Source organism: Pseudoliparis swirei, chromosome 7 (assembly GCF_029220125.1).
Source record: "Pseudoliparis swirei isolate HS2019 ecotype Mariana Trench chromosome 7, NWPU_hadal_v1, whole genome shotgun sequence".
NCBI lineage: Eukaryota > Metazoa > Chordata > Actinopteri > Perciformes > Liparidae > Pseudoliparis > Pseudoliparis swirei.
The window spans coordinates 28,819,406-28,846,048 of record NC_079394.1 but is presented as its reverse complement, the minus strand read 5'-3'; the positions used below and the strand labels follow the sequence as shown (position 1 = coordinate 28,846,048).

The 26,643-nt window shown below is 46.4% G+C and overlaps 2 protein-coding genes across 2 annotated transcripts in view; one reads left to right on the top strand and one right to left on the bottom strand.

Annotated features, from left to right (window-relative positions):
- Positions 1-26,643, top strand: part of LOC130196675 (protein NLRC5-like) — a 1,158,129-nt gene that overhangs the window by 505,829 nt on the left and 625,657 nt on the right. The window contains 1 exon segment of the mRNA XM_056418994.1: positions 7,283-7,456. Coding sequence (XP_056274969.1) covers positions 7,283-7,456 — 174 coding nt within the window.
- LOC130196679 (NACHT, LRR and PYD domains-containing protein 12-like) overlaps positions 1-26,643 on the bottom strand; it is a 373,575-nt gene that overhangs the window by 137,084 nt on the left and 209,848 nt on the right.

The following is a 26,643-nucleotide window of genomic DNA, read 5'->3' as shown; positions in this document are numbered from 1 at the left end:
AAAATGAAGAAAATTTTTAAATTTTAATTCAAAAATTCAGTTTTTTTTATAAATTTTAAAAACAAATTTTTTGGTTTACAATTGTCTAAACTTTAAAATTGGCCAGGCCCCCAAATTTAAAAAAGGGAAAAACCCCCAGGAGGCAACAGAAAATTTAGGTCAGATAAAAGTTAAGGCAGAAAAAATTTGAGTTAAAAACTTCAAGAAAAATTTTGAAAGTTATGGGATACCAGGGGGTATCCATACAGATTAAAACAAAGGACAGTGGGCGTAGTCATGAGCAGAAATTCCGGCCAGACGATCCATCAGGCAGATGGGATCATGCCGTCTCATAGGGTCCGATATTTATGGAGCGTAAAATCAAAAGGACTTCGGGAGAAAGCAGAGTTAGTAATTGTGATTGAGAGATGAAAATTCATCCTTAAGGAGAGAAAAAAAGAGGAGATAGGTACTCAGTGCATCCTAAAACGTCCCCGGCTATAAGCCTATAGCAGCATATCAAGGGGCTGGACCAGGTGAACCTGAATCAGCCCTAACTATAAGCTCTGTCAAAGAGGAAGGTCTTAAGTCTACACTTAAACGAGGTGACTGTGTCTGCCTCCCGGACTGAAATTGGAAGCTGGTTCCATAAAAGAGGAGCTTGATAACTAAAGGCTCTGGCTCCCATTCTACTTTTTAAGACTCTAGGAACTTCAAGTAGTCCCGCATTTAGTGAGCGTAGCTCTCTAGTGGGGCAATATGGTGCGACAAGCTCCTTAAGATATGATGGAGCATCACCAATCAAGGCTTTGTAGGTTAAGAGAAGAATTTTAAAAGTGATTCTTGATTTTACTGGGAGCCAGTGCAGAGCAGCTAGTGCAGGAGTGATGTGATCTCTTTTCTTAGTTTTAGTGAGAACACGAGCTGCAGCATTCTGGATCAACTGGAGGGACCTAAGAGATTTATTAGAGCAGCCTGCTAATAAGGAGTTGCAGTAATCCAGTCTCGAAGTAACGCCAGTGGAACCAATTTTCTGCATCTTTTTGAGACAAGATGTGCCTGATTTTTGAAATATTACGTAGATGAAAGAATGCAGTCCTTGAGATTTGCTTTACGTGGGAGTTAAAGGACAAGTCCCGATCAAAGAGTATTTATTATTCATAATTAATCCAGTTCAGTTGGAAATCTGTAATAATAAATATGTTGTAGATGTTATTCAGTTTAGTTTTCTTCATTTAACTTGACAGTCAGTTGTTTACTACATACACACGTTAATACAACTGTTGGCTACTTCAATGCATATGGCACAAAATCATAGAGCGCATATCTGACATTGATGTTCTGACCTTTAGTGAGGAAACTCTCTCTAACTGGACCTCAAGGATTTTAATTATACCTGATATACAATCATGACACTTGTCTGGCTTCATGCTGCTGATGGATTACTGAACAGGCCTATGGGACAGAGCCAGGGGCCACAGGGTCAGGGGCCACAGGGTCAGGGGCCCCCTGTCCTTCACCTACAGAATGTAACTGAGAGAGACACAGAGAGTATTGATGAGTATACTATATGTACCATACTTTATAAATATATATATATATATATATATATACTTGAGTGAGTCAATGTTCCTCATAAAAAGAGTTATTTATTCACACATAAAGAACCAAACATGTATCCATTTAAATGAAATAAGTGTTGAAATGAAACTTGTTGTGATCCTTGTGATCAGGTTCATCTTCTCTCTGAAGTCATGAATCCTCCGGCCGTAAGCTGCTTCTACACATCTGCTACCAGCTGCAGGAAACCTTGTGAAGTGGAGTTCACATTCAAACATGAACTCATCTGATTGGATGATGAACAGATTGTTTCTGTCATCTTTTCTTCTTCTTTCACTCACGTGATTTTAACTAAATGTCTGTTTACAGAAGAAGATGAAACCAAAGTGAAAGCCACTCGTGTTCATGATGTCAATAATGATTCATTGTGTATTGATATAATAAACTCTGTGTGTTGTTTTGTGTGTTTACAGTCTGTCACGCTGTGGGATCACAGAGGAAGGCTGTTCTTCTCTGGGATCAGCTCTGAAGTCAAACCCCTCCAGTCTCAGAGAACTGGATCTGAGCTCCAACCAGCTGCAGGATTCAGGAGTGAAGCTGCTGACTGGTTTTCTGGAGAGTCCACGTTGTAGACTGGAGACTCTGAGGTGGGTTCACTGAATTATGAATAAAGATAAGAGCCCAATATGATCTTAATGTAACATGAATTAACTGATGATCACTGATGTGAACAGAGAGAAATGAGCTGAAACAAATGGTTTCATAACCAGATGGAGTCCCTGCACACACATTTCTCCTTTCAGAGAACAAGAATATAATATCTTGGCTCTTTTTATTGACATCGCTTGACGCCTGAAGAAACTGAATATAAAGCTGCAGGACAATTCAGTTAAATATTTTATTGTAAAATTAAGTCCTTTATTTTAAATCACATTTTTCAAAAGATTTGTTTTAAATCCGGCCTTAATTTTACTTTAAATAAGAGAAGATAATGTATTTATTATTAGAGTATTAGAGTATTTGTTATTCAGAATTAATCCAGTTCAGTTTGAAATCTGTAATCATAAATATGTTGTCGATGTTATTATATTTAGTTCTCTTTATTTATGTCCGGCCTGGACTAAAATGAGGACTCAGATGCAGAGGAGAGAACGTATAAGCCCACTTTATTGAAATCCGAACCTCTTTGAGGAGTGACAAATAAAAGGGCTCTGGAAAAGAGCTCACTAAATATACTCGGGCTAATCTAAAACACAAAGTCTCTCCAAACGGGAGGACAGCAAAACGGCTGACAAATAAAACAAAGCTCAGCTAAACTAGAAAGTTTACAAAGGAAAAGTCTCTCTCAAGGAGGAAACAGAAAACAACTCACATGGAGTGAAGATACTCAGGGAAACCGTGACTCTGGCTGTGGCAAAGGGCTGAGGGCCAAGGGCCAAACACTTTGGCCCCAGACAAAGGAGAGACACAGACTATGAGCACATGAGGGTCCTGGGGAACAGGTGGAGACCGTCAGGGGTCAGGGGTCAGGGGGGACCATCACACCGGTGACACATGAGGAAGAGCAAGTGACCTGAAACGAGAGGGGGAGTTAGACTTCAAAATAAAACAGGAAGTTACAAGAAAAAAACCCAAGACAAGACAAACCTCCCCGCGGTGTGACACTTTAACTTGACAGTCAGTTGTTTACTACATACACACGTTAATACAACTGTTGGCTACTTCAATGCATATGGCACAAAATCATAGAGCGCATATCTGACATTGATGTTCTGACCTTTAGTGAGGAAACTCTCTAACTGGACCTCAAGGATTTTAATTATACCTGATATACAATCATGACACTTGTCTGGCTTCATGCTGCTGATGGATTACTGAACAGGCCTATGGGACAGAGCCAGGGGCCACAGGGTCAGGGGCCACAGGGTCAGGGGCCACAGGGTCAGGGGCCAAAGGGTCAGGGGCCAAGGGTCAGGGGTCACATGGTCAGGGGCCACAGGGTCAGGGGCCAAAGGGTCAGGGGCCACAGGGTCAGGGGCCCAAGGGTCAGGGGCCATATATATATATATATATATATATATACTTGAGTGAGTCAATGTTCCTCATAAAAAGAGTTATTTATTCACACATAAAGAACCAAACATTTATCCATTTAAATGAAATAAGTGTTGAAATGAAACTTGTTGTGATCCTTGTGATCAGGTTCATCTTCTCTCTGAAGTCATGAATCCTCCGGCCGTAAGCTGCTTCTACACGTCTGCTACCAGCTGCAGGAAACCTTGTGAAGTGGAGTTCACATTAAAACATGAACTCATCTGATTGGATGATGAACAGATTGTTTCTGTCATCTTTTCTTCTTCTTTCACTGACGGGATTTTAACTAAATGTCTGTTTACAGAAGAAGATGAAACCAAAGTGAAAGCCACTCGTGTTCATGATGTCAATAATGATTCATTGTGTATTGATATAATAAACTCTGTGTGTTGTTTTGTGTGTTTACAGTCTGTCACACTGTGGGATCACAGAGGAAGGCTGTTCTTCTCTGGGATCAGCTCTGAAGTCAAACCCCTCCAGTCTCAGAGAACTGGATCTGAGTGAAACCAGCTGCAGGATTCAGGAGTGAAGCTGCTGACTGGTTTTCTGGAGAGTCCACGTTGTAGACTGAAGACTCTGAGGTGGGTTCACTGAATTATAAATAAAGATAAGAGCCCAATATGATCTTAATGTAACATGAATTAACTGATGTGAACAGAGAGAAATGAGCTGAAACAAATGGTTTCATAACCAGATGGAGTCCCTGCACACACATTTCTCCTTTCAGAGAACAAGAATATAATATCTTGGCTCTTTTGATTGACATCGCTTGACGCCTGAAGAAACTGAATTTTAAGCTGCAGGACAATTCAGTTTCATATTTTATTGTAAAATTAAGTCCTTTATTTTAAATCACATTTTTCAAAAGATTTGTTTTAAATCCGGCCTTTATTTTACTTTAAATATGAGAAGATAATGTATGTATTATTAGAGTATTTATTATTCATAATTTATCGAGTTCAGTTGAAAATCTGAAATAATAAATATGTTGTAGATGTTATTATATTTAGTTCTCTTTATTTATGTCAGGCCTGGACTAAAATGAGGACTCAGATGCAGAAGAGAGAACGTATAAGCCCACTTTATTGAAATCCAAACCACTTTGAGGAGAGACAAATAAAAGGGCTCTGGAAAAGAGCTCACTAAATATACTCGGGCTAATCTAAAACACAAAGTCTCTCCAAACGGGAGGACAGCAAAACGGCTGACAAATAAAACAAAGCTAAGCTAAACCAGAAAGTTTACAAAGGAAAAGTCTCTCTCAAGGAGGAAACAGAAAACAACTCACATGGAGTGAAGATACTCAGGGAAACCGTGACTCTGGCTGTGGCAACGGGCTGAGGGCCAAGGGCCAAACACTTTGGCCCCAGACAAAGGGGAGACGCAGACTATGAGCACATGAGGGTCCTGGGGAACAGGTGGAGACCGTCAGGGGTCAGGGGGACCATCAGGGGTCAGGGGTCAGGGGGGACCATCACACCGGTGACACATGAGGAAGAGCAAGTGACCTGAAACGAGAGGGGGAGTTAGCCTTCAAAATAAAACAGGAAGTTACGAGACAGAAACCCAAGACAAGACAAACCTCCCCGCGGTGTGACACTTTAACTTGACAGTCAGTTGTTTACTACATACACACGTTAATACAACTGTTGGCTACTTCAATGCATATGGCACAAAATCATAGAGCGCATATCTGACATTGATGTTCTGACCTTTAGTGAGGAAACTCTCTCTAACTGGACCTCAAGGATTTTAATTATACCTGATATACAATCATGACACTTGTCTGGCTTCATGCTGCTGATGGATTACTGAACAGGCCTATGGGACAGAGCCAGGGGCCACAGGGTCAGGGGCCACAGGGTCAGGGGCCAAGGGTCAGGGGCCACAGGGTCAGGGGCCACATGGTCAGGGGCCAAAGGGTCAGGGGCCACAGGGTCAGGGGCCACAAGGTCAGGGCCCAAAGGGTCAGGGGCCACATGGTCAGGGGAAAAAGGGTCAGGGGCCCTCTGTCCTTCACCTACAGAATGTAACTGAGAGAGACACAGAGTATTGATGAGTATACTATATGTACCATGAGGCACGTGCACAGGTAGAGCCCTCGTGGTGCTCAAGCTCCTCCCCTTTGCCCTGGATGAGTAAAGGGCCCTTTTTGCTGGAGACACATTTTTTTAATTCATCCGTATTTAATAATAAAAGTTACTCTTTCTGTCATCAAGTCCCCCAAATGTGTTTTAATATCCGACGGGGCATTGAGTTCTTGTGAGAATTTCGCCTAGACCCCCCCCCCCTCGCCGCGCCCCTCCTCCTCCTCCACTTCCTCCTCCTCCTCCTCCTCCTCCACTTCCTCCTCCCCGCAGTGCTCCTCGCGCCACCGAACGGCTGCACCTCCTTCTCCTCTGACGCGCAGCACCAGACACACAGGTCCTGACGGTGTTTGTCCCCTGACGTTGTTTTGTGATAAATCAACCACAACATTACGCTGCTGAAAACATGACGTCACAACTGGTCCGACGTTTCCTAAAAAAATAAACAAACAAAAACTCTGTGATTTCAAAGCCTCATCCAGCTGTTTACTGACGTTAGTTATGTTTAGAGAATAGAGAGAGGGAGAGAGAGAGAAGAGAGAAGAGAGAGAGAGAGAATTCAAGAGAAAAGAGAGAGAGAGGGAGAGAGAGAAGAGAGAGAAAAGAGAGAGAGATAATTCTTATTCTGTTCTATTTAACGGGGGCTAGTCTAGGATTTGCGTGGCCAGACTGAAAAAAAAATCATACGGCCTCTCTGGTTCAGAGGGCCGGGCCAAATGTGGAGGCGGCCGTATCCGGCCCGCGGGCCTTAGTTTGAGGACCACTGCTCTTGGGTTGATGTCTATCAATATCGCTCATTTTGAAAATGACGTAAGAGGGCAATACGGATCCGTATCAGACCAGCGAGGAGGGCGATACGTGGCTGGCATGACGACCCATTAGCCAATCAGAACGCTTGTACTGTTGTTGCTATATAATAATTCATCTTTATTCATAAAGAACATGTAAGCGGTCTGATGCTGCCAGAGGAAACGCAGGTAGAGGACAGCATCATCAGTGTATTGATGCTAATGCTTCAACTCTGTCAGAAATTTATTTTGGCATTGGGTGCCCTTTTTTTTGGTTTGAGCACCTGCCCCCCAAAATGTCTGTGCACGTGCCTGTGTACCATACTTTATTAATATTATATATATATATATATATTTGAGTGAGTCAATGTTCCTCATAAAAAGAGTTATTTATTCACACATAAAGAACCAAACATTTATCCATTTAAATGAAATAAGTGTTGAAATGAAACTTGTTGTGATCCTTGTGATCAGGTTCATCTTCTCTCTGAAGTCATGAATCCTCCGGCCGTAAGCTGCTTCTACACGTCTGCTACCAGCTGCAGGAAACCTTGTGAAGTGGAGTTCACATTAAAACATGAACTCATCTGATTGGATGATGAACAGATTGTTTCTGTCATCTTTTCTTCTTCTTTCACTCACGTGATTTTAACTAAATGTCTGTTTACAGAAGAAGTTGAAACCAAAGTGAAAGCCACTCGTGTTCATGAAGTCAATAATGATTCATTGTGTATTGATATAATAAACTCTGCGTGTTGTTTTGTGTGTTTACAGACTGTCAGAGTGTGGGATCACAGAGGAAGGCTGTTCTTCTCTGGGATCAGCTCTGAAGTCAAACCCCTCCAGTCTCAGAGAACTGGATCTGAGTGGAAACCAGCTGCAGGATTCAGGAGTGAAGCTGCTGACTGGTTTTCTGGAGAGTCCACGTTGTAGCCTGGAGACTCTGAGGTGGGTTCACTGTCTGCTGCTAGTGTAGCACCTTCATGTTTAATCAATAACTGGTTGATGGATCTACGTATTGATCCATCAAGTGTTTCATTTCCTGGTGACATGTTCCACTTCACATCAGCTGCCTCGTTGCATGTCGTCCTCTACAAGCACGACATGGACAACTTGTCTGGCCTCATGCTGCTGATGGATTACTGAACAGGCCTATGGGACAGAGCCAGGGGCCACAGGGTCAGGGGCCACAGGGTCAGGGCCAAAGGGTCAGGGGCCAAAGGGTCAGGGGCCAAAGGGTCAGGGGCCAAGGGTCAGGGGCCCAAAGGGTCAAGGGCCACAGGGTCAGGGGCCAAAGGGTCAGGGGCCAAAGGATAAGGGGCCCCCTGTCCTTCACCTACAGAATGTCGCTCAGAGAGACTCAGAGTATTGATGAGTATACTATATGTACCATACTTTATTAATATATATATATATATATATATATATTGTCACGGGCTGTCCCTAGTGCCGTCTAGGGTGGGGCAGTGCAAGGGAGAAGTAAAAACTGGCAAAAGTGCAATGTTTAAAATGAACGGGAAGGTTTATTTATTCCAACAAAAATAAGAAAAGTCCATAGTTAAATAAAAAGCGTCCCGGGGGAGAAAAAGGTTCTTTAAACAAAAACTTATCTTCCAGCAAAGTCCATCTAACAAAGTCCTCCTCTGGGTTGTGTTGAGCGAGAAATATCCTAAAACAGACTGAGTTCGAGGCGTTTAAGCTCAATTCAAGCAATAGGGTTTATTCAGTAACTGAAAGGTTGTCCGGCAGTTAAACGTGCACGGGCCTAATTCAACGTCAGCTCGTGGGGAGCAGACGAAACTAATGAAAAAAGGCGCTTAATCAATAGTGCGCAGGGGTTCTATAGGTTCTCCTGAAGGGAGCCTATTGGTCAAAGTCAAAGCTGCAGGCGGTGCTGAGTTTAAACAGAGCGGCCTGGTTGGAGCACTGGGTATCTCCACCCACACCGGCTCACGTCCGCGATTCCTTCTTCGGCTTTAGGTCAGTAGGGTCATGTGTCCACTTCCTGTCATTGATTGGCTTTAGGTCAGTACGCGGTCATGCGTCCACTTCCTGTCATAGATCGGCTTTTAGGTAAAAACAGGATAAAGACAGGAAGTGGGACAGAGAGCGTTCTTTCGAAACAGTCAGCACTTCTCCTTTGTGCAGGAAAGTCAGCTCGAAGCATTTAACCTTCTTATATACGGTTACAATTCTGCAATGAGCTAAATATAACATGTATTCAAACATAGCATAGCATAAATGTATCTTTTATCCACAAATCCCCCTTTTCACACCTGCTAGGTGTGAATTCTAATTATAGCTACCCCCTTGACTACTGCTGTTTTACATCTCATCTTCACTGTCTGTAACCTCTGGGTCAGGTGTAGGCTCCTTATGCCCTAAGAGTGGATAAGTCCCATACGGTGGGGGGGACTGTTCTTTGGACAGAGCCGTAGTGATTAGACGACCCATCATCGTCCGGAGACAAGGAACACAGCAGCAGCCACAGGTGATCAGGATACCCAGGAAGACTGCAAAAGAGACTGCAATGGACATGATCAGTGCTTTCCATTTGCCAAACATATTTTCCATCCATGTAGAGAATGGATTGTCAACACCGGAGGCCTCATGCATTTCTTTGGACAAAGCTTTCAAACTGCTAAGGGCCTTGGTAACAGATCCATCGGGGGCAGTGTTGTTGGGAATAACAGTGCAGCACATTTCACCAATCATGGCGCATACGCCCCCTTTTTCTGCTAAGAGCATGTCTAAAGCCATTCTGTTCTGCATGGCTATCAGGGAAGTAGGAGCTAATTGTTCGGATAACCCGGAAATTGCATCTCGAGTGAGATTAACTAAGCGTCTGCATCTTTCAAATTCGTTCGAATCTCACCAAGTGTTCTGGTTGGTACCGGTGCTGGAGCACAGTGTGTCAGGTGGTGCCAAGGAGCTCCTGATTTGCCTTTGACCTGGACCGAGTGTGAAGTAACCTCCTTCACTTCGTACGGTCCAGTCCACCTGGGGTCAGTCCACTTGCATTTGTGAACTTTGACCCTGACCCAGTCACCTACTTTGATGGTCTTTTCGGCCTCTGGTTCTGCTTCCGGAACTGCTCGAACTTTCTCGATCTGTTTGGAGAGAGCTGCAGTAAGAGAAGTTAGGGCCTTCATGTACTCAGACATTTCTATCTTGGCTACATCCAGGGATGGCATATGACCTCCATCCCGGAGTGGACCTGGCATTCTTCTGCCTGTTAGAATCTCGTGTGGGGAGAGATGTGTGTCTCCCCCTTTTGCGGTCCGCATAGCCATGAGGGCTAAGGGTAGGGCTTCGACCCATGTTAATTTTGAGCCCGCGCAAACTTTGGCAATTTTTGCCTTAAGGGTCTGATTTGCTCTCCACCAAGCCCTGTGATTGTGGATGGTACACGGATCCAAATCGATGCATGATTCCCAGGCGCTGCTCTACCTGTGCGAGCAGTGTGTTGTTAAAGTGTGACCCATTGTCTGATCTGATGCGTTTTGGAACGCCATATCTGGGTATCAGTTCTGTTTGTAGCCATTTCACTACTGATTTTGCGTCTTCATTCTTTGTGGGAATTGCTTCCACCCATCTTGAGAATCTGTCTACCATGACTAACATGTACCTCTTTCCCTGTACTCTGTTTTCTACTCCCATATCTGTATTGTCTATACTGATGTCTTGGAAACAGGCTGAAGGCACAGGGTAGGATCCCATGGGAGTCTTAAATGGTTTTCTGGTATTGTGATTTCCACATATCTGACATTCGTCGTAGAATAGTGTGGTGATGGCATCCAGGTGTGGGTGCCACCATATATGTGTCATGTTATCAAGTGTTCTTTTCTTTCCTTCATGTGTGGGGCCATGGGCTCCTGGTAGGAGAGCGGCACATAGTTCAGCTGAGGCCACTACTCTTCCATCATGTGATCTCCAGATCCCATCTGGGCCTTTGGATGCTCCTTTCCTGGTCCACTCTGACCATTCATAAGCTCCAGCCTTTTCTTGATGGTCCTGGATATGTTCAAGTGTCAATCCGGTTATTTCTTTTGGTGTCGTCATTGTCATTTGTCTGGGCTGGTAACCACCAGCCTTCTTCGCTGCTCTGTCAGCTGCATCATTTCCTGCACGGATTCTGTTTTTGTGTGCGTCATGTCCTTTGCATTTCATGATTGCTAGCTTCTTTGGTAGCATCATTGCTTCCACCAATCTCTTCATTGCTGCTTGGTGTTTGATTGGTTGGTCTGTGGAAGTGGTGTAATTTCTCCTTTTCCACACCGGGCTGTCCACGTGAGCAGCTCCATGTGCATATGCCGAATCAGTAAAGATGTTAATTTCTTTGTCTTTTCCCCATTGCAGAGCTTGAATCAGGGCCTCGACTTCAGCTAGTTGTGCTGATGCCGGTTGAGGTATTATTTCGGCGTGCAGTGTCTCATGAGAGCCATTTGGGTGCTGTTGGACCACAGCATAGGCTGCAATGTTACCTTCATCTGCCTTGTAGCAGCATCCATCCGTGTACAACCAAGCATCTGGCTCCGGTATTGGAGTGTTTTGTAGGTCCGGTCTCAGTTTGTTTTCAATTATGGCTTGTTCTTCGCACACATGTGGTGTGCCTGTTGTCATATTGTTAGCCATATTTCTTGTGTCGGCCACATATGTGATGTGTGGTATGGTGCAGGTTTGCTGGATTTTGTTTTTTCTTGCAGCACTGAACGTGAATTCTTTGCTTGTCAGGAATGCTGTTACCCCGTGGTGAGTGTGTACCTCCAATGGGTGTCCCATGACGACGTGTGCAGTTTTCTCCAGTGCTTTTGCCACTGCTGCCACGTATCTTGTACATGTTGATTGTCCACTTTCCACTGTGTCAAGTTTTGAGGAGTGGTACATTAGCACATCCCTCTCTCCCCCTTTTTTCTGAAACAATACAGTGTTGAGGATGCTGTTATTTTCAGAAATATCTAGATGAAACGGAATGGCATAATCTGGTGCCATGAGGGACGCTGCATGCGAGAGCATCTGTTTGAGGGTGGCAAAGGCAGCTAGGGCATCACCAGTCCATGTCAGGGGTGCAGTCAGGTTGCGAGGACCTACTTCTTTTAGTACCGTTCGTACTGTGGTGGTTAAATCGGCATAGTTCGGGATATGACTTCTGGAGTATACTGTTAGGCCCAGGAAGGAGAGCAGCTGAGTCACTGTCTGTGGCTGCGGATGGTGTAGGATGCTCTCTCTGTGGGTGCTGGAGACACCCAGGCCTGTTGAGGACACTGATCTCCCAAGGAACACGACTTCTCTCCGTCCAAACTGTACTTTTGAACGCTTGACTTTGTATCCTTTCTCAGCCAGCAGGGAGAGGAGTTTTACTGAGGAATCTAGGCATAGCGCTGCCGAGGTCGCTGCTAGGAGTAGGTCGTCTACATACTGGATGAGGACCACCCCCTTTGGCAGGTCTAGCTCGGAGAGGTGTATCCGGAGATGGTGATTGAACAATCCCGGGGAACACCTGTATCCCTGTGGCAGTGAGGCATACGTGTATTGTTGTCCATCAAACGTGAATGCGAACAGTTCTTGTGCAGATTTATGGAGTGGTAGGCTGAAAAATGCGTTAGCCAGATCGATGACTGTGAAATGAGTGTGGTGGGGGGTCAGATTGTTCAGGGAGACATGGGGATCAGGAACTGGGTAAGCCGCTGGCTTGGTGATATCATTAATGGGTCTGAAATCTTGTACCATTCTCCATCCTTTTCCCACTCCTTTTGATACTGGCAGTATCGGTGTGTTGTATGATGACTTGGTCGGGTATATGACACCTGTATGTAGCAATCCTTCAAAAGTGGGTGTGATTCCTTCAATTTGTTCTGGTTTTAATTTGTACTGTGGTCTCCATACTGGGGGTTGGTCTGGGTCCAGGAACTCAACCTTAATTGGTTCTGTTTTCAATCTTCCCACGTCATAGGGTCCTTTGGTCCATAATCCTTTTGGTAATTGCTCCAAACATGCAACGGTGGCTGGATGATCAGAACATGATTTTCCATGATGTCTTGGTAAGGGCAAATGTTCAGGCAAGGTGGTTTCTTGTGTGACTGGTTCTGACCATTTCCACATTTGTTCTTCTCTTGCTTTCCACAGGCCTTTGGTTGGTGTTTGTAACCAGGTCAAGGTGGCTGCTCTTTTGGTCATTGGTCCTAGGCTTCTTGCTTCATGTCCAAATCCAACAGCCAGGGTGACATGTGGGACAGATACGGACCTGAGTTTGTACCATTCTGCGAGAAATGGTGATAAGTCAACGCTTGCTGCCACCCCTTCTTGGCCACAGTAGATGTTGCGACACGTGATTGTTGGTCGTAATTGTGCCATGTTTTCATCCCAATCTTCGGTGTATGGATCATCTGGATCAGGGGTCACATTGAGGGTACAATGTACATGGTCCAGCGGGGTTTTGTAAGGGCGCAGTGCCATAATGGAGGTTTTAAGGCTGTTAAACCAGTATTGGATTGCTGGAGTCTTTTCCTTGGTGGCTATCAATCGTAACCAGTACACTTCTTCATCTTTGCTTATCGGGTTTGGTTCAGCAGGGGAAAGTGACAGCACTCGGACAGGCATTTGAAGGGTGCTTTTCGGAGCTTTTTGTGATATGTGGATGCCATCTTCATTCATCCATATCGTCAGTCTCATTTTGGTCATCAGGTCTCTTCCGAATAAGTTTATTGGGCAGTCAGGGGCTGAGAGAAACGAGTGATGTAAGGATATGGATTGGAATTCCATCTCAAGTGGTTGAGTATAGAACTGCCGGACAGGTTTGCCAGATATCCCTACCACTGACACATACCGGTCCGACATCGGATGTGACGTCATCACGCTCGAGTAAGTAGCTCCAGTATCGGCGAGGAAAATGTGTTCAACACCATTAATGGTGCATGTCACCAAAGGTTCACTGCTTAGGCCGAAATGGAGGGTGCGTGATGTTTGTGGCTGAGGGGCGTGTCAATACTGCCCCTCCTGAGGCCAGCCCCGACTCGGAGCTTGAGTGGAATGCCCCCCTGTTTGCTCATCATATCCTTCGTTCCACTGCTGTGGGGCTCCTCCTAGTGGTAGTCCTCCTCTTCCTCTTGGTTGACCTCTACCAGGTGGTCCCCCTCTTTGTTGGTTCTGATTCTGAGGGGCAGATCTGCAGTCCCGGGCAAAATGTCCAGGTTTCCCACAGTTGTAGCAGCTGTATGTTGCTCCGCGTCCTCCTCCCCTGCCACCTCTGTTGCCTCTCCACGAGTTTTGTTGCCAATTTCGTGAATCTCCTCCTGACGCCATCATGGCCATCATAGCTCCAATTGTGGCTGCAGGATCAGGTATTGGTGATTCTGCTGCTGCTGCTTGTTGTGCTTGTTGTTTGGCTGCTGCCTTTTTTGCAGATGCCTTATCATCTTGTTCTTTCAGTTGTTTCTTTAGGAGGGCTTTCTGGAGGACTTTTATTTCGCTATCCTCGCTGTTCTTTGTAGCCATATGTCTTGTCATGTGGTGTCTGAGGTGTGATTCCCACAAATCTGTTCCCATTACTTCCAACCCCACCATTAAGTCCAATGCGGCTTTCGGGCCTTCGGGCAGGCCGTTTATAACCATGTTTCTCCAGAGTGTCTGAGTGGTGGCGGTGGAGTCATGGGGCTCACAAAAAGCATTTCTCCATACCAGCTGGGCCCTGGCCATGTAGGCTGGAGGGCTCTCTCTGGGGACCCAGATGAATGAGGCCACTGATGTTTGGTCCACTGGAGTGGGGAACTTTCTTCGTAAGGCCAGCCACACCATTGCTCTGTTTTGTCCGAATGGTTCGGAATCCCTGCCTCCTCCTGCTCCAGCTGTCATCAGGAGGTTGTTGCATGTGTCTACATCCAGACAACGGCTTAGGAGGGCTTTTACATCTCCCATCGCCAGTTGATTTCCTGCTGTTAGAGACTCCACTTGTCGGATCCATGGCTCTGCTCCTGCATGTAGTGATGGCAGTTGGGCCACCAGTGATGCCATGTCAGTAAAAGAGAATGGGACGAACTGCATTATTTGTGGTTGTGCAGGTGTTGGGGCTGCGCGTAGTGGAAGCTGTTTGTCCTGCCTTTCATATTTCTCATCGGACTCGCTTCTGCGGTGTGTTTGGGATCGTGTTACAGCTCTGCGGGGTCCTTCTTGGAGGGGGATGAGTCGTCCTTCTATTATCCCTTCCATTCCCCAACTTCCTTCCGTAGGTGTTGGTTGTCTTTGTCTTCCTTGATGCATTTCCTCTCTAATCTCGTCTTCTATTCTGCGCATTTCTTTTTCGAGAAGTTCCCTTGTTTCTTCTGATTTTCTGGACAGTTTAGATGCTTTTGATCAGTGGTCCCCAAACTACGGCCCGCGGGCCGGATCCGGCCCGCCTCCCCATTTGGACCGGCCCTCTGAACAATACCAGAGACGCGTTCCGATTTATTATTTTTTTCACCTGGCCCGCTGCCGTTGAGATTGCAGTGAGACGCGGAGAAAATGTGGAGTGGTGCTCTTCGCAATAGAACATCTTTGATGGGACGTGTCGCGTCTCGGCCAATCAGCGTTCAGATGTCCACACGTGCTGCTTCGCTCCGTTAAATGCTGTCTGCACGCGCAGCACTCACAGCGAGTGGCGCGCGCATCGCTCAGCCGTGATGCGCGCACACAGGTGAGCACATTCTCACTAGCTCCCCCCCCCCCCGGCTGGCCCTCCAGCAGACAGGGCAAACGTTATGTGGCCCTCTTAGGAAAAAGTTTGGGGACCCCTGCTTTTGATGGTGTTGGTCCTCTTGGTTCTGACATGGGTGGCTCCAGCATCCTCCTGTGTGTGGTTCCTGGGTTAAAAAAGAAATCTCCTGATGTTTCTTGGAAAGAGGCAGTTGAGCCCCCTTTTTCCCTTTGATAGCTTCTTGGTTCTTCCTCTTCTCCATCATCTTCCTCATTGGAGGTGCGGGCCCGGTGGTTATCCATGTGTTCATCCATTCCTGCTTCCATTCTTTCTAGTCTGGTTGTCAGTCTGTCCACTAGGGGCATCAGATCGTCGATTATCTGCTCTTCCCTGGTGGGATCGGTTTGTATCTTACTACCTTCTTCCAGAGTGATCTGGAATCTTCCTTGTCCGTTAAGGACTCCTCCTTGTACCTGTCTTAGTGGGGCTTGGAGGAATGGGTTTGTGGGGCAGTATGGTGGGGGGTGAGTCTCTTCTGGCAGTTGTGAATATATGCTACGTATTTTGGATGGGGGGGCTGCGGCCTTTATCTCTTTTGACTTCTGTGAGGGCCTTGCTTCCTTTTCTGGGGGTGGGTTCAAGGTCGACCTATCAGTCATGGCAATTCCCGCAGCCTGGTTTCCTACTTGTTCTTCTCTCTCTCTTTCTTTTCTGTCTTTCTTACACTGGTTATTCGAGAGGAAGAATGACTTGGGATTCTTGTCTTCCCTTGCTTGGGCTGATGCCAGTCTTTTTTCCCCATCTTTGTTTATTTGTCTCAGATTGTCCATTGTGGGAGGTTTTGAGTCTTCGCTCCTCCACCATCCCTTTTTCTTCCATCTGCTCAAACAGTCCTCCAATACTTTCTCATCTCTCTGCCATGCCTTTTTCCCTCCCGTTCCGGTCACTGCTTTTTCCATCTTCTCTCGCAGTGTCACTTCATAACTACTGGGTGATGGTGCTGCGCCAGCCATGTTTCCTCTTTCTACTTTCTCTTTCTGACTACCAGCTGTTACTCACTTCCTCTCTAGGTCCTATTTCTGACTGTCAGCTGTTCAATTCAATTCAATTCAGTTTATTTGTATAGCCCAATTTCACAAATTACAAATTTGTCTCGGAGTGCTTTACAATCTGTACACATAGACATCCCTGCCCCAAAACCTCACATCGGACCAGGAAAAACTCCCAAATAACCCTTCAGGGGGAAAAAAAGGGAAGAAACCTGCAGGAGAGCAACAGAGGAGGATCCCTCTCCAGGATGGACAGATGCAATAGATGTAATGTGTACAGAAGGACAGATTTAGAGTTAAAATACATTCAATGAATATGACAGAGTGTATGAATAGTTCATAGTAGGCATATTCCATGATGGAGACCTCCACGATCCATCAGGCAGATGGCGGTGGGGAGGAGGAGTGGGCGGAGTCTCAACAGTGGGCGGAGTCTCAACAGGACAGTGGCGTAGTCAGGAGCAGGAATTCCACGACCCAGACCTCGATGATCCATCAGCAGATAGGATCTATGCCGTCTCATAGGGTCCGATGACCCCATGAGACGTGAAGTCAAAAGGACTCCGGGGAGAAAGCAGAGTTAGTAACGTGTGATTGAGAGATGAAAATTCATCCTTAAGGAGAGAAAAAAGAGGAGATAGGTACTCAGTGCATCCTAAAACGTCCCCCGGCAGCTATACAGGACTGTCTCAGAAAATTAGAATATTGTGATGAAGTTCTTTATTTTCTGTAATGCAATTAAAAAAACAAAAATGTCATGCATTCTGGATTCATTACAAATCAACTGAAATATTGCAAGCCTTTTATTCTGATTTATTGCTGATTATGGCTTACAGCTTAAGAAAACTCAAATATCCTATCTCTAAATATTAGAATATCATGAAAAAGTATACTAGTAGGGTATTAAACAAATCACTTGAATTGTCTAATTAACTCGAAACACCTGCAAGGGTTTCCTGAGCCTTGACAAACACTCAGCTGTTATAAATCTTTTTTTTACTTGGTCTGAGGAAATATTAAAATTTTATGAGATAGGATTTTAGAGTTTTCTTAAGCTGTAAGCCATAATCAGCAATATTAAAAGAATAAAAGGCTTGCAATATTTCAGTTGATTTGTAATGAATCCAGAATGCATGACATTTTTGTTTTTTTAATTGCATTACAGAAAATAAAGAACTTTATCACAATATTCTAATTTTCTGAGACAGTCCTGTAAGCCTATAGCAGCATATCAAGGGGCTGGACCAGGGCAAACCTGATTCAGCCCTAACTATAAGCTCTGTCAAAGAGGAAGGTCTTAAGTCTACTCTTAAACGAGGTGACTGTGTCTGCCTCCCGGACTGAAATTGGAAGCTGGTTCCATAAAAGAGGAGCTTGATAACTAAAGGCTCTGGCTCCCATTCTACTTTTTAAGACTCTAGGAACTACAAGTAGTCCCGCATTTAGTGAGCGTAGCTCTCTAGTGGGCAATATGGTACTACAAGCTCCTTAAGATATGATGGTGCATCACCAATCAAGGCTTTGTAGGTTAAGAGAATAATTTTAAAAGTGATTCTTGATTTTACTGGGAGCCAGTGCAGAGCAGCTAGTGCAGGAGTGATGTGATCTCTTTTCTTAGTTTTAGTGAGAACACGAGCTGCAGCATTCTGGATCAACTGGAGGGACCTAAGAGATTTATTAGAGCAGCCTGATAATAAGGAGTTGCAGTAATCCAGTCTCAAGTAACGAACGCGTGAACCAATTTTCTGCATCTTTTTGAGACAAGATGTGCCTGATTTTTGAAATATTACGTAGATGAAAGAATGCAGTCCTTGAGATTTGCTTTACGTGGGAGTTAAAGGACAAGTCCCGATCAAAGATAACGCCAAGATTCTTTACAGTGGTGTTGGATGCCAGGGCAATGCTGTCTACAGAATCCACATCACCAGATAATTGATCTCTGAGGTGCTCAGGGCCGATTAAAATTACTTCGGTTGTGACTGAGTTTAACATCAAGAAGTTGCAGGTCATCCATGTTTTATGTCTTTAAGACATGCTTGAATTTTACCGAGTTGGTTGCTCTCCTCTGGTTTTATCGATAAATATAGTTGAGTATCATCTGCATAACAATGAAAGTTTATGGAGTGTTTCCTGATAATATTGCCCAAAGGAAGCATGTATAAGGTAAATAAAATTGGTCCAAGCACAGAACCTTGTGGAACTCCGTGATTAACGTTGGTGGTTATCGAGGCGTCATCGTTTACAAATACAAACTGAGATCGATCTGATAAATAGGATTTAAACCAAATTAGTGCCGTGCCTGAAATGCCAATCGACTGCTCCAGTCTCTGTAACAGGATGTCATGGTCAATGGTGTCGAATGCAGCACTAAGGTCTAACAAGACCAGGACAGAGAGGAGTCCTTTATCTGCTGCCATTAAGAGGTCATTTGTAATTTTCACCAGTGCCGTCTCGGTGCTGTGGTGTTTTCTAAATCCTGATTGAAATTTCTCAAATAAACTATTATGATGTAGAAAGTCGCACAACTGATTTGCGACCACTTTCTCAAGGATCTTGGAGAGGAACGGAGGTTAGAGATCGGTCTGTAGTTAGCCAACACCTCTGGATCCAGAGTGGGCTTCTTCAGGAGAGGTTTAATAACAGCCACCTTGAAGGAGTGTGGTACGTGGCCTGTTAGCAGAGACACATTGATAATATCTAATAGAGAGCTGCCAATTAAAGGCAGAACGTCTTTAAGCAGCCTCGTCGGGATGGGGTCCAAGAGACAGGTAGACGTGTTCGAAGTAGAAACCGTTGAAGATAATTGGTCACGGTTGATGGGAGAAAAGCCCTCCAAATATACACCAGGGCATACAGCGGTTTCCAAGGCCATTCCACTTGAGGACAGATTGGCACTGGTTATGGGCAAGAGATTATTAATCTTGTCCCTAATAGTTAAAATCTTTTCATTAAAGAAGTTCATAAAGTTACACACTTCCTCTCTAGCGTCGGCTAATGTGTATGGCGCTGGGGTTATGTTGGGTGCAAGGCTTGTGTCTGATGTGTGTGCGCTTCTGCACTGACGTCAGAGCCTGCCAACACACGAACCTGGCGGAGAGTGCTTTCCTCTGATTCAATACTAACTTTACTTGCTGCGCTCGACGGTTTATATTCAATGTTCTTCTTCGGACATTATCACTTTCTTTATCTTTATCTTTATTCTACCATACACTGCCGCCACTCTGTAATTACTCGCACACTAACCACGTCTGGAAAACCTTTTGTCTAAGGATGTGTTTTATAATATACGCCTTACACGAGCCCGGTCCCGAGGGAAATGGAGAAATTCGTTACGTAGCGCAGCGACTAGTTTGCCTGCAACTTTATTTCGTACTACTGACGTGCTATATACGTGATCCAAACTTTGTCTTGATCAGAGTTCGTGAGTCAACAATGTGGCCTGGAATTCAGTCTCTCCAGCCGCTCAAATGATCACAGTGTGTCAGGAGTTCACCAAAGCCACGCGATCACCGAGCAACCTTTGATTCTTACGCAGTGTACACAGTCAACAATGTGGCCTGGAATTCAGTCTCTCCAGCCGCTCAAATGATCACAGTGTGTCAGGAGTTCACCAAAGCCACGCGATCACCGAGCAGCCTTCGATTCTTACGCAGTGTACACAGCGTCAACTCACGGCCCTTCTCAATACGTAGTTTCTGTTAGATTGATTGATGATTGATTGATTGATATATTTATTTGTCGTTTGCCAGAGTACAGGTACAAAAGCATCGAAATTACAAGAAAGGGTGGATGAAAGATTACAGCATAACATGAGGGAAGAAGGCGAGAAAAAACACCAACCCCCCGACTATGCCCCGAGAGGGGTACAGTGTGGGAGCAGGAAAAAAACACCTTAGCACATAAGCACATACATTTTAGACATGACTTGCAACGAGTAGGAAGGGGGGAGGGGAGGTAATCCAACAACTGGGTGATCTAAGCCCATCCATTGGGGGCAGAAGGTAACCAGCACCGACAAGCAGCCAGCCGGTCCGGCGCCAACACAGCAGCGCCAACCACAGCCCCGTCCGGTCACACTGGGGGTCAAAAGCAGGCGAAGGCGTGGGATGGGGGGAGGGGGGTAGTGAATGCGAATCAGTATTATTGAAAGTTCGTGTGTGCGTGTTCTGGTATGTCGTCCTCCCCCAGGCCACAACAGACAGAGTTCTCAGTCCGCAAGATGGTCGTTGCCATGGAGATAGCCTTGAAAGGTCCTGGGAGAAAAACAACCACAGGTGTCTGTGGATAGGGGGAAGGGAATGAGAGAGATTCTCGTTTCAGTGATCTTCGGGGGAGTTGTTATTCCAGTAACGGCCTTGGCCCAGGCCCGTTCTGGTAAGGGAGCCGAAAGCAGATAAGATTGGGATTGTTTGGTCTTCCAGTAGCTGCATTTTTTGCGCAACCACTATTCCTCCATCTTCCTCCCGTTTGCCAATAGGATTTCAAATCGATCCACTTTCATTTGCAGAGCCGTCAGCTTCTCCACGATGTTATCATTCTGGCGGTTTAATGCCACAGTCTGAGTGCCAACAACTCTACCCAACGCGTCAATCATGTCGGGCAGCCTTAGGGGGCTTTTACAGCTGTCACCGTTTCCTTAATTTTCCGATAAGCCAGGGCAGCGCCAAATCCAAACAGCAGAAATCCTGTAATCATAGTGTCGAATAGGTAGATGTCTTCTACGTCCTCCACGGAGAGTGGTGCTAGGCACAAGACCCGCCACTTCGCCCACGCGTCCATCGTGTATCCAGCAACATTCGTCCCAGCAGGACAGGCAGGTTCCCCCGAACCCGAGCTTCTCGTCGAGAAGATGGTGTCAATTGCGTTTAAGGACCAGTTGATTACGTCCATGGTTTTTAGTTCGAAGAGCGATGCGTAGAGAGTCTCTCCAGTATAGAGACAAACAAGACATGACGAGAGAGCCAAGCAGGGAAGGGAAGATCATGGGAAGGGGGAGGGAGAGAAAAAATGCGACCGCCTTCGGAGAGAGCCAGAGTACAATCCCCTATATAAAATCCCCAACTGACTAAGACAACTTTTCAGCTACACAGTTTTATTCAGTTTATATTTTACACTATGCAATTCATACTCACACTCAGTACTCCTGTTGGAGTTGGACAGCGACACACCACCTGGACGACGCTCACTGGAAGAAAATAGCGGTAGACTTCTACGTTATATCTATAAGCGTTTTATTCAGAAATCAGGATACAAGTAGACATCATGCATGGACCCCCCACCGGCTGGTACCTAGAGTATTCAGACCAGAGAGAGGCGCCTTAGCAGAGGGCGCAACGGTTTAAATAATCATCATGACCAGTTCTGATTGGTCAGGAGGTAAAGAGGATGGTGTCTCCTCATTGGTTCTTGTTCCTCTGCCTCCATCGCTGTCGCTCATTCATTGGTTCTTCTCGGCCCGCCAATGAGAGCACATGTTGTGAGAAGGTGTGGGAAGAGGAGATAGTTGATTTAATAGACCCTCTCTTGTAAGAAGACTCCCTTCGGGGCCTTATCTCTTCAGGAATGGGGCCTGTATCTTCTCGAAGGCCGTCCACACACTGGGGCTTCTTCCCATAGTGAGTGTGTGCGTGTGAGGGGGATAGGTGAAGGGGGGGAAAGTGAGTGACCTCGAGTGTCTAAAAGGAGAATAATGGCCACATCAGGACCCTTCCTACGCTCTGAGAGTATAGAGAGCTCTTTGTATGTGATCACCTCCGGAATGTGTGGATGCGGAGGGGGGGGGGGGCTCACAAAACCTCACCAAGCGTCACTGTTATCTTTCTTTAGATCAGTCAGGCACCAGAGTGCTCCGCTGGAGATTTTAACTTCCATTCAGTGTTTTCCATCTTACACATAATATTTATGCAAACAATACTAGGCTGTGCTAAGCTACAATATATATTCTTTACAAATCCCTCTTTTCACATCCGCTGGATGTGAACCCTTCCTCTGGGAATATTTATTTCCCTCTTTATGCCAGATCTTGTCATGGCCTGGCCTCCCTAAGTGGCTATGTGTCCTGGTCTCCTCGTCCTGTCTTAGCTCTGCCACTTGACGTGAATTAGTCTCCTGAAATATAATCTTTCGTTGCCTAGATTAAGGTCCCATAAGACCTGTAAGATACCTATTTCTCGGGGAGAGAGTCTCTCTCTGTTAGGGATGGAAACAGGGGCGTGGTTCCTGTCATGTGGTACCCCGACCCACCCTCTTAGATCTTCCATCCTAGGGAAGTCAGTAGGTCTGTGTGCGTTAAATCTGTAGTGTGCAGGTGTCGAAGGAAAGAGGTGAAATTGAGAGTGGTCAGGCAGGGGGGGGGTCTTGCATCCTAGCGGCTGGTGAGTAGCAGGTTGGCATCCTGATAACCAGTTGACGATCCGGTCCCCGCTGCAACTCATCTGCTTCAACCCTGGCTGGGTCAGCGTCATCTGCTTCATCCTGGTCTGGGTCCTGGAAGTCCTTCTGGTCCTCTGGTCCTCTGGTCCTCTGGTCCTCTGGTCCTCTGGTCCTCTGGTCAGCGTCTCCTCTGGCTGTCGATGGGGTCTTTTATCCGGTGGTCTCGAACTTGATTTCGTCTGGATCGTCCTGGTCAGGCTTGTTGTTCTTCTTCCACTGGTGTCGCATGGGCCCTGGATTCGACATGACTCCCATGGGCAGCATCGTGCTCTTCATTGGCTCCTGGCTCCTCTGCTTCCTCAGCCTTCCGGCGTCGAGATATCTGTTGATGAGACCCCGCTATCTCTAATCCCCAGAGTCTTAGACTCAAAATCTGCCAATCCTCACTCAAAGGTGAGTCCAGCCTTTAACACCTAGTGATTAGTTCAAAGTTCCGCTAGAACAATGGAGGGGTCAAATGTCACTAACCCACAGTCAAAATGTCACTTCCGGTCAAGTCGCTTAACCAAGTATTTTCACAATAAGAGTCTTCTTTTCTTGCGATTTCTCTCTCTTTTCTGTCTAGTTCTTCTCTCATTTGTCTCTCTCTCTGTCTCCTTCTTGTCTCCTTCTTGTCTCCTTTCTTTGCCTGTCTTTCCTACTTTTCTTTTCCTGTCTTTGTTATTCTAAGTCACTTCACGTAATTCAACTGGCTTCAATCTATAATATTAACATACAGTCGCTCTCATGCAACATACATTAAAAACAATATTCTCCCTAATCTTTTCTATTATAATGTCTTTCTATCTGTATTAATTATTAACACAAGACCTCCGCAGATGTTATCAAAATGAACTATTAATCGGACGGTTTTGGTTTATCTATTGTTAGTCCCCCAGGACTAAAAGAGATTTCCAGTCCCGAAAGCTAATGGATTAGGTGTATTTTTGGCAGGTTCTTCTCTAAACCTCACATGACTAATCCTACGATAATGGCAAGGGTTCGTTCCATGACTATTAGAACGTTTTGGCTCATTCACAACTATTCCTATAGTGGTTTGCGGGGGGGACCTTCTAGCTGGGCTACCAGGATCCCCGAAACACCTACGGAACGACCTCTGTGGCATCAACATCTTTAGATCCGATCGTGTTTCTGTCAATGTCCCTGTTGGACAGGTGGCTGGGGCACAATGTATCCGGTGGTGTCAAGGTGCCTCTGCCTTACCCTTGACCTGGACCATGTGTGAAGTAACCTCCTCCACTTCGTACAGACCAGTCCACCTAGGCTCAGTCCACTTCCTCTTGTGAACGCTGACCCTGACCCAGTCACCAACTTTTACTTTGGTTGCTCTGCTGCATCCTGATCGATCGTCTGGGCTCGAACAACCTGGTTTGAGAGAGCTTTGGTGAGAGAGAAATTAGAGCTTTTATGTATTCTGACATTTCAATTTTACAGACATCCAGAGGTGGCATATCAGAATCAGAATCAGAATCAGAAACAGTTTTATTGCCAGGAATGTTTTCACAAACAAACGAGGAATTTTTTTTGGTGGAAGGTGCAACATTTGGACATGACAAACAAACAACAATCAACACGACAGAAAGACAACAAATAATGTGAAGTGTTTGGGTGTGTGCTTCAAGTGGTGTGTTTTAGTTAAAGTGCATGTTAAAGTGACGTGTGTGGAGGAGGGAAGAAGAAGGAGGAGGGAGGAGGAGGAGGAAGAGGAAGGAGCGGGAAGAAGGAGGAGAGAGGAAGGTGGAAGAAGAGGTGGTAGTCCTGGGGGTGACAGTCAGTCAGTCCCGGGGTCCATTGATGAGCCCGACCGCCGTCCGGAAAAAGCTTTTGGTGTGGTGGGTGGTCTTGGTCAAGATGGACGCAGCCTCCTCCCGAGGGAGGGACTCGAACAGGGAGTGTCCAGGGTGGGAGGGGTCAGCGACAATCTTTCCGGCCCGCTTCAGTGACCTGGAAGTGAACAGGACCTGGAGGGAAGGCAGATTGCAGCCGATAACCCTCTCGGCCGAGCGGATGATGCTCTGCAGCCTGCACTTGTCTTTGGCTGTGGCTGCAGGGTGCCAGACGGTGATGGAGGAGCAGATGATGGACTCAACGATGGCCGTGTAGAATTGTACCATCATTCTCCTGGCAGGTTGAATTTCCTCAGCTGCCTCAGGAAGAACATCCTCTGCTGGGCCTTCTTGGTGATGGAGCGGATGTTCAGCTCCCACTTGAGGTCCTGGGAGATGATGGAGCCCAGGAAGCGGTAGGACTCCACAGCGTCGACGGGGGAGTCACACAGGATGAGAGGGGCGGGTGGAGCTGCATTCCTCCTGAAATCCACAACCATCTCCACTGTCTTTAGAGCGTTGAGCTCCAGGTTGTTCTGGCTGCACCAGGTCACCAGGTGGTCAGTCTCCCACCTGTAGGCGGTCTCGTCCCCACCAGAGATGAGTCCAATGAGGGTGGTGTCATCCAACTTTAGGAGCTTGACGGACTGGTGACTGGAGGTGCAGCTGTTGGTGTACAGGGAGAACAGCAGAGGGGAGAGAACACAGCCTTGGGGGGAACCCGTGCTGGTGGTCCGGGAGCCTGAGACGTGTTTCCCCAGCCTCACGTGCTGCTTCCTGTCGGTCAGGAAGTCTGTGATCCACCTGCAGGTGGAGTCGGGCACGTGCAGCTGGGAGAGCTTGTCCTGCAGCAGGGACGGGATGATGGTATTGAAAGCAGAGCTGAAGTCCACAAACAGGATCCTGGCGTAGGTTCCTCGGAGTCAGATGCTGGAGGATGTAGTGAAGGGCATGTTGACTGCATCGTCTGCAGACCTGTTGGCTCTGTAGGCGAACTGCAGGGGGTCCAGGAGTGGGTCGGTGATGGTCTTGAGGTGTGACAGGACCAAGCGGTCAAAGGACTTCATGACCACAGAGGTCAGAGCGACGGGCCTGTAGTCAATGAGTCCTGTGATCTTGGGTTTTTGGGACGGGATGATGGTGGAGGCCTTGAAGCAGGCTGGAACGTGGCATGTCTCCAGGGAGGTGTTGAAGATGTCGGTGAACACCGGAGACAGCTGGTCAGCACAGTGCTTCAGGGTGGAGGGGGAGACGGAGTCCGGGCCCGCTGCTTTGTGGGGGTTCTGCTTTTTGAACAGCCTGTTGACGTCTCTCTCCAGGATGACGAGGGTCGTCGCTGAGTTGATGGAGGGTGCTCCAGAGGTGTGAGCCCCTGATGGGCTGGGGGAGGGTGGGCTGATGGTCTGTGGCTTGTTGATGGGGCTGTGGGGGATGGTCTCAGGACTGCTCCATTGTCTTTCAAAGCGGCAGTAGAACTCATTTAGCATGTCTGCCAGAAGCACATTGTTCATGGAGTGGGGTGATTTGGGCTTGTAGTTGGTGATCTGCCTGAGCCCTCTCCAGACAGAAGCAGAGTCGTTTGCTGAGAGCTGCTGTTGCAGTTTCTCAGAGTACAGACGTTAGCATCTCTCACCGCCTTGCTAAACCTGTATTTGGACTCTGTGTACAGGTCCTTGTCCCCACTCCTGAATGCCTGGTCCTTCTGCAGTCTTAGCTTCCTGAGCTCCGCTGTGAACCAGGGTTTGTCGTTGTTATAACTCACCCTGGAGCTGGATGGAATACAGCTGTCCTCACAGAAGCTGATGTGGAAGTTACAGCCTCTGTGTACTCATCCAGGCTGTTGGTAGCAGTCCTGAAGACATCCCAGTCAGTACAGTCCAAGCACGCCGTAGATCCTCCAGAGCCTCACTGGTCCACTTCTTGAACTTCCTCACCACAGGTTTGCAGAGCTTTAGTCTCTGCCTGTATGAGGAATCAGATGAACCATGGCGTGGTCAGAGTTTCCCAGTGCAGCTCGAGGGATGGCGTGATAGGCCCTGCTGATTGTTGTGTAGCAGTGGTCCAGAATGCTCTTCTCTAGTAGGGCATTTAATTAACTGTCTATATTTAGGAGTTCGTGGCTGAGGTTTCCTTTGTTAAAATCCCGAGTACAATAAC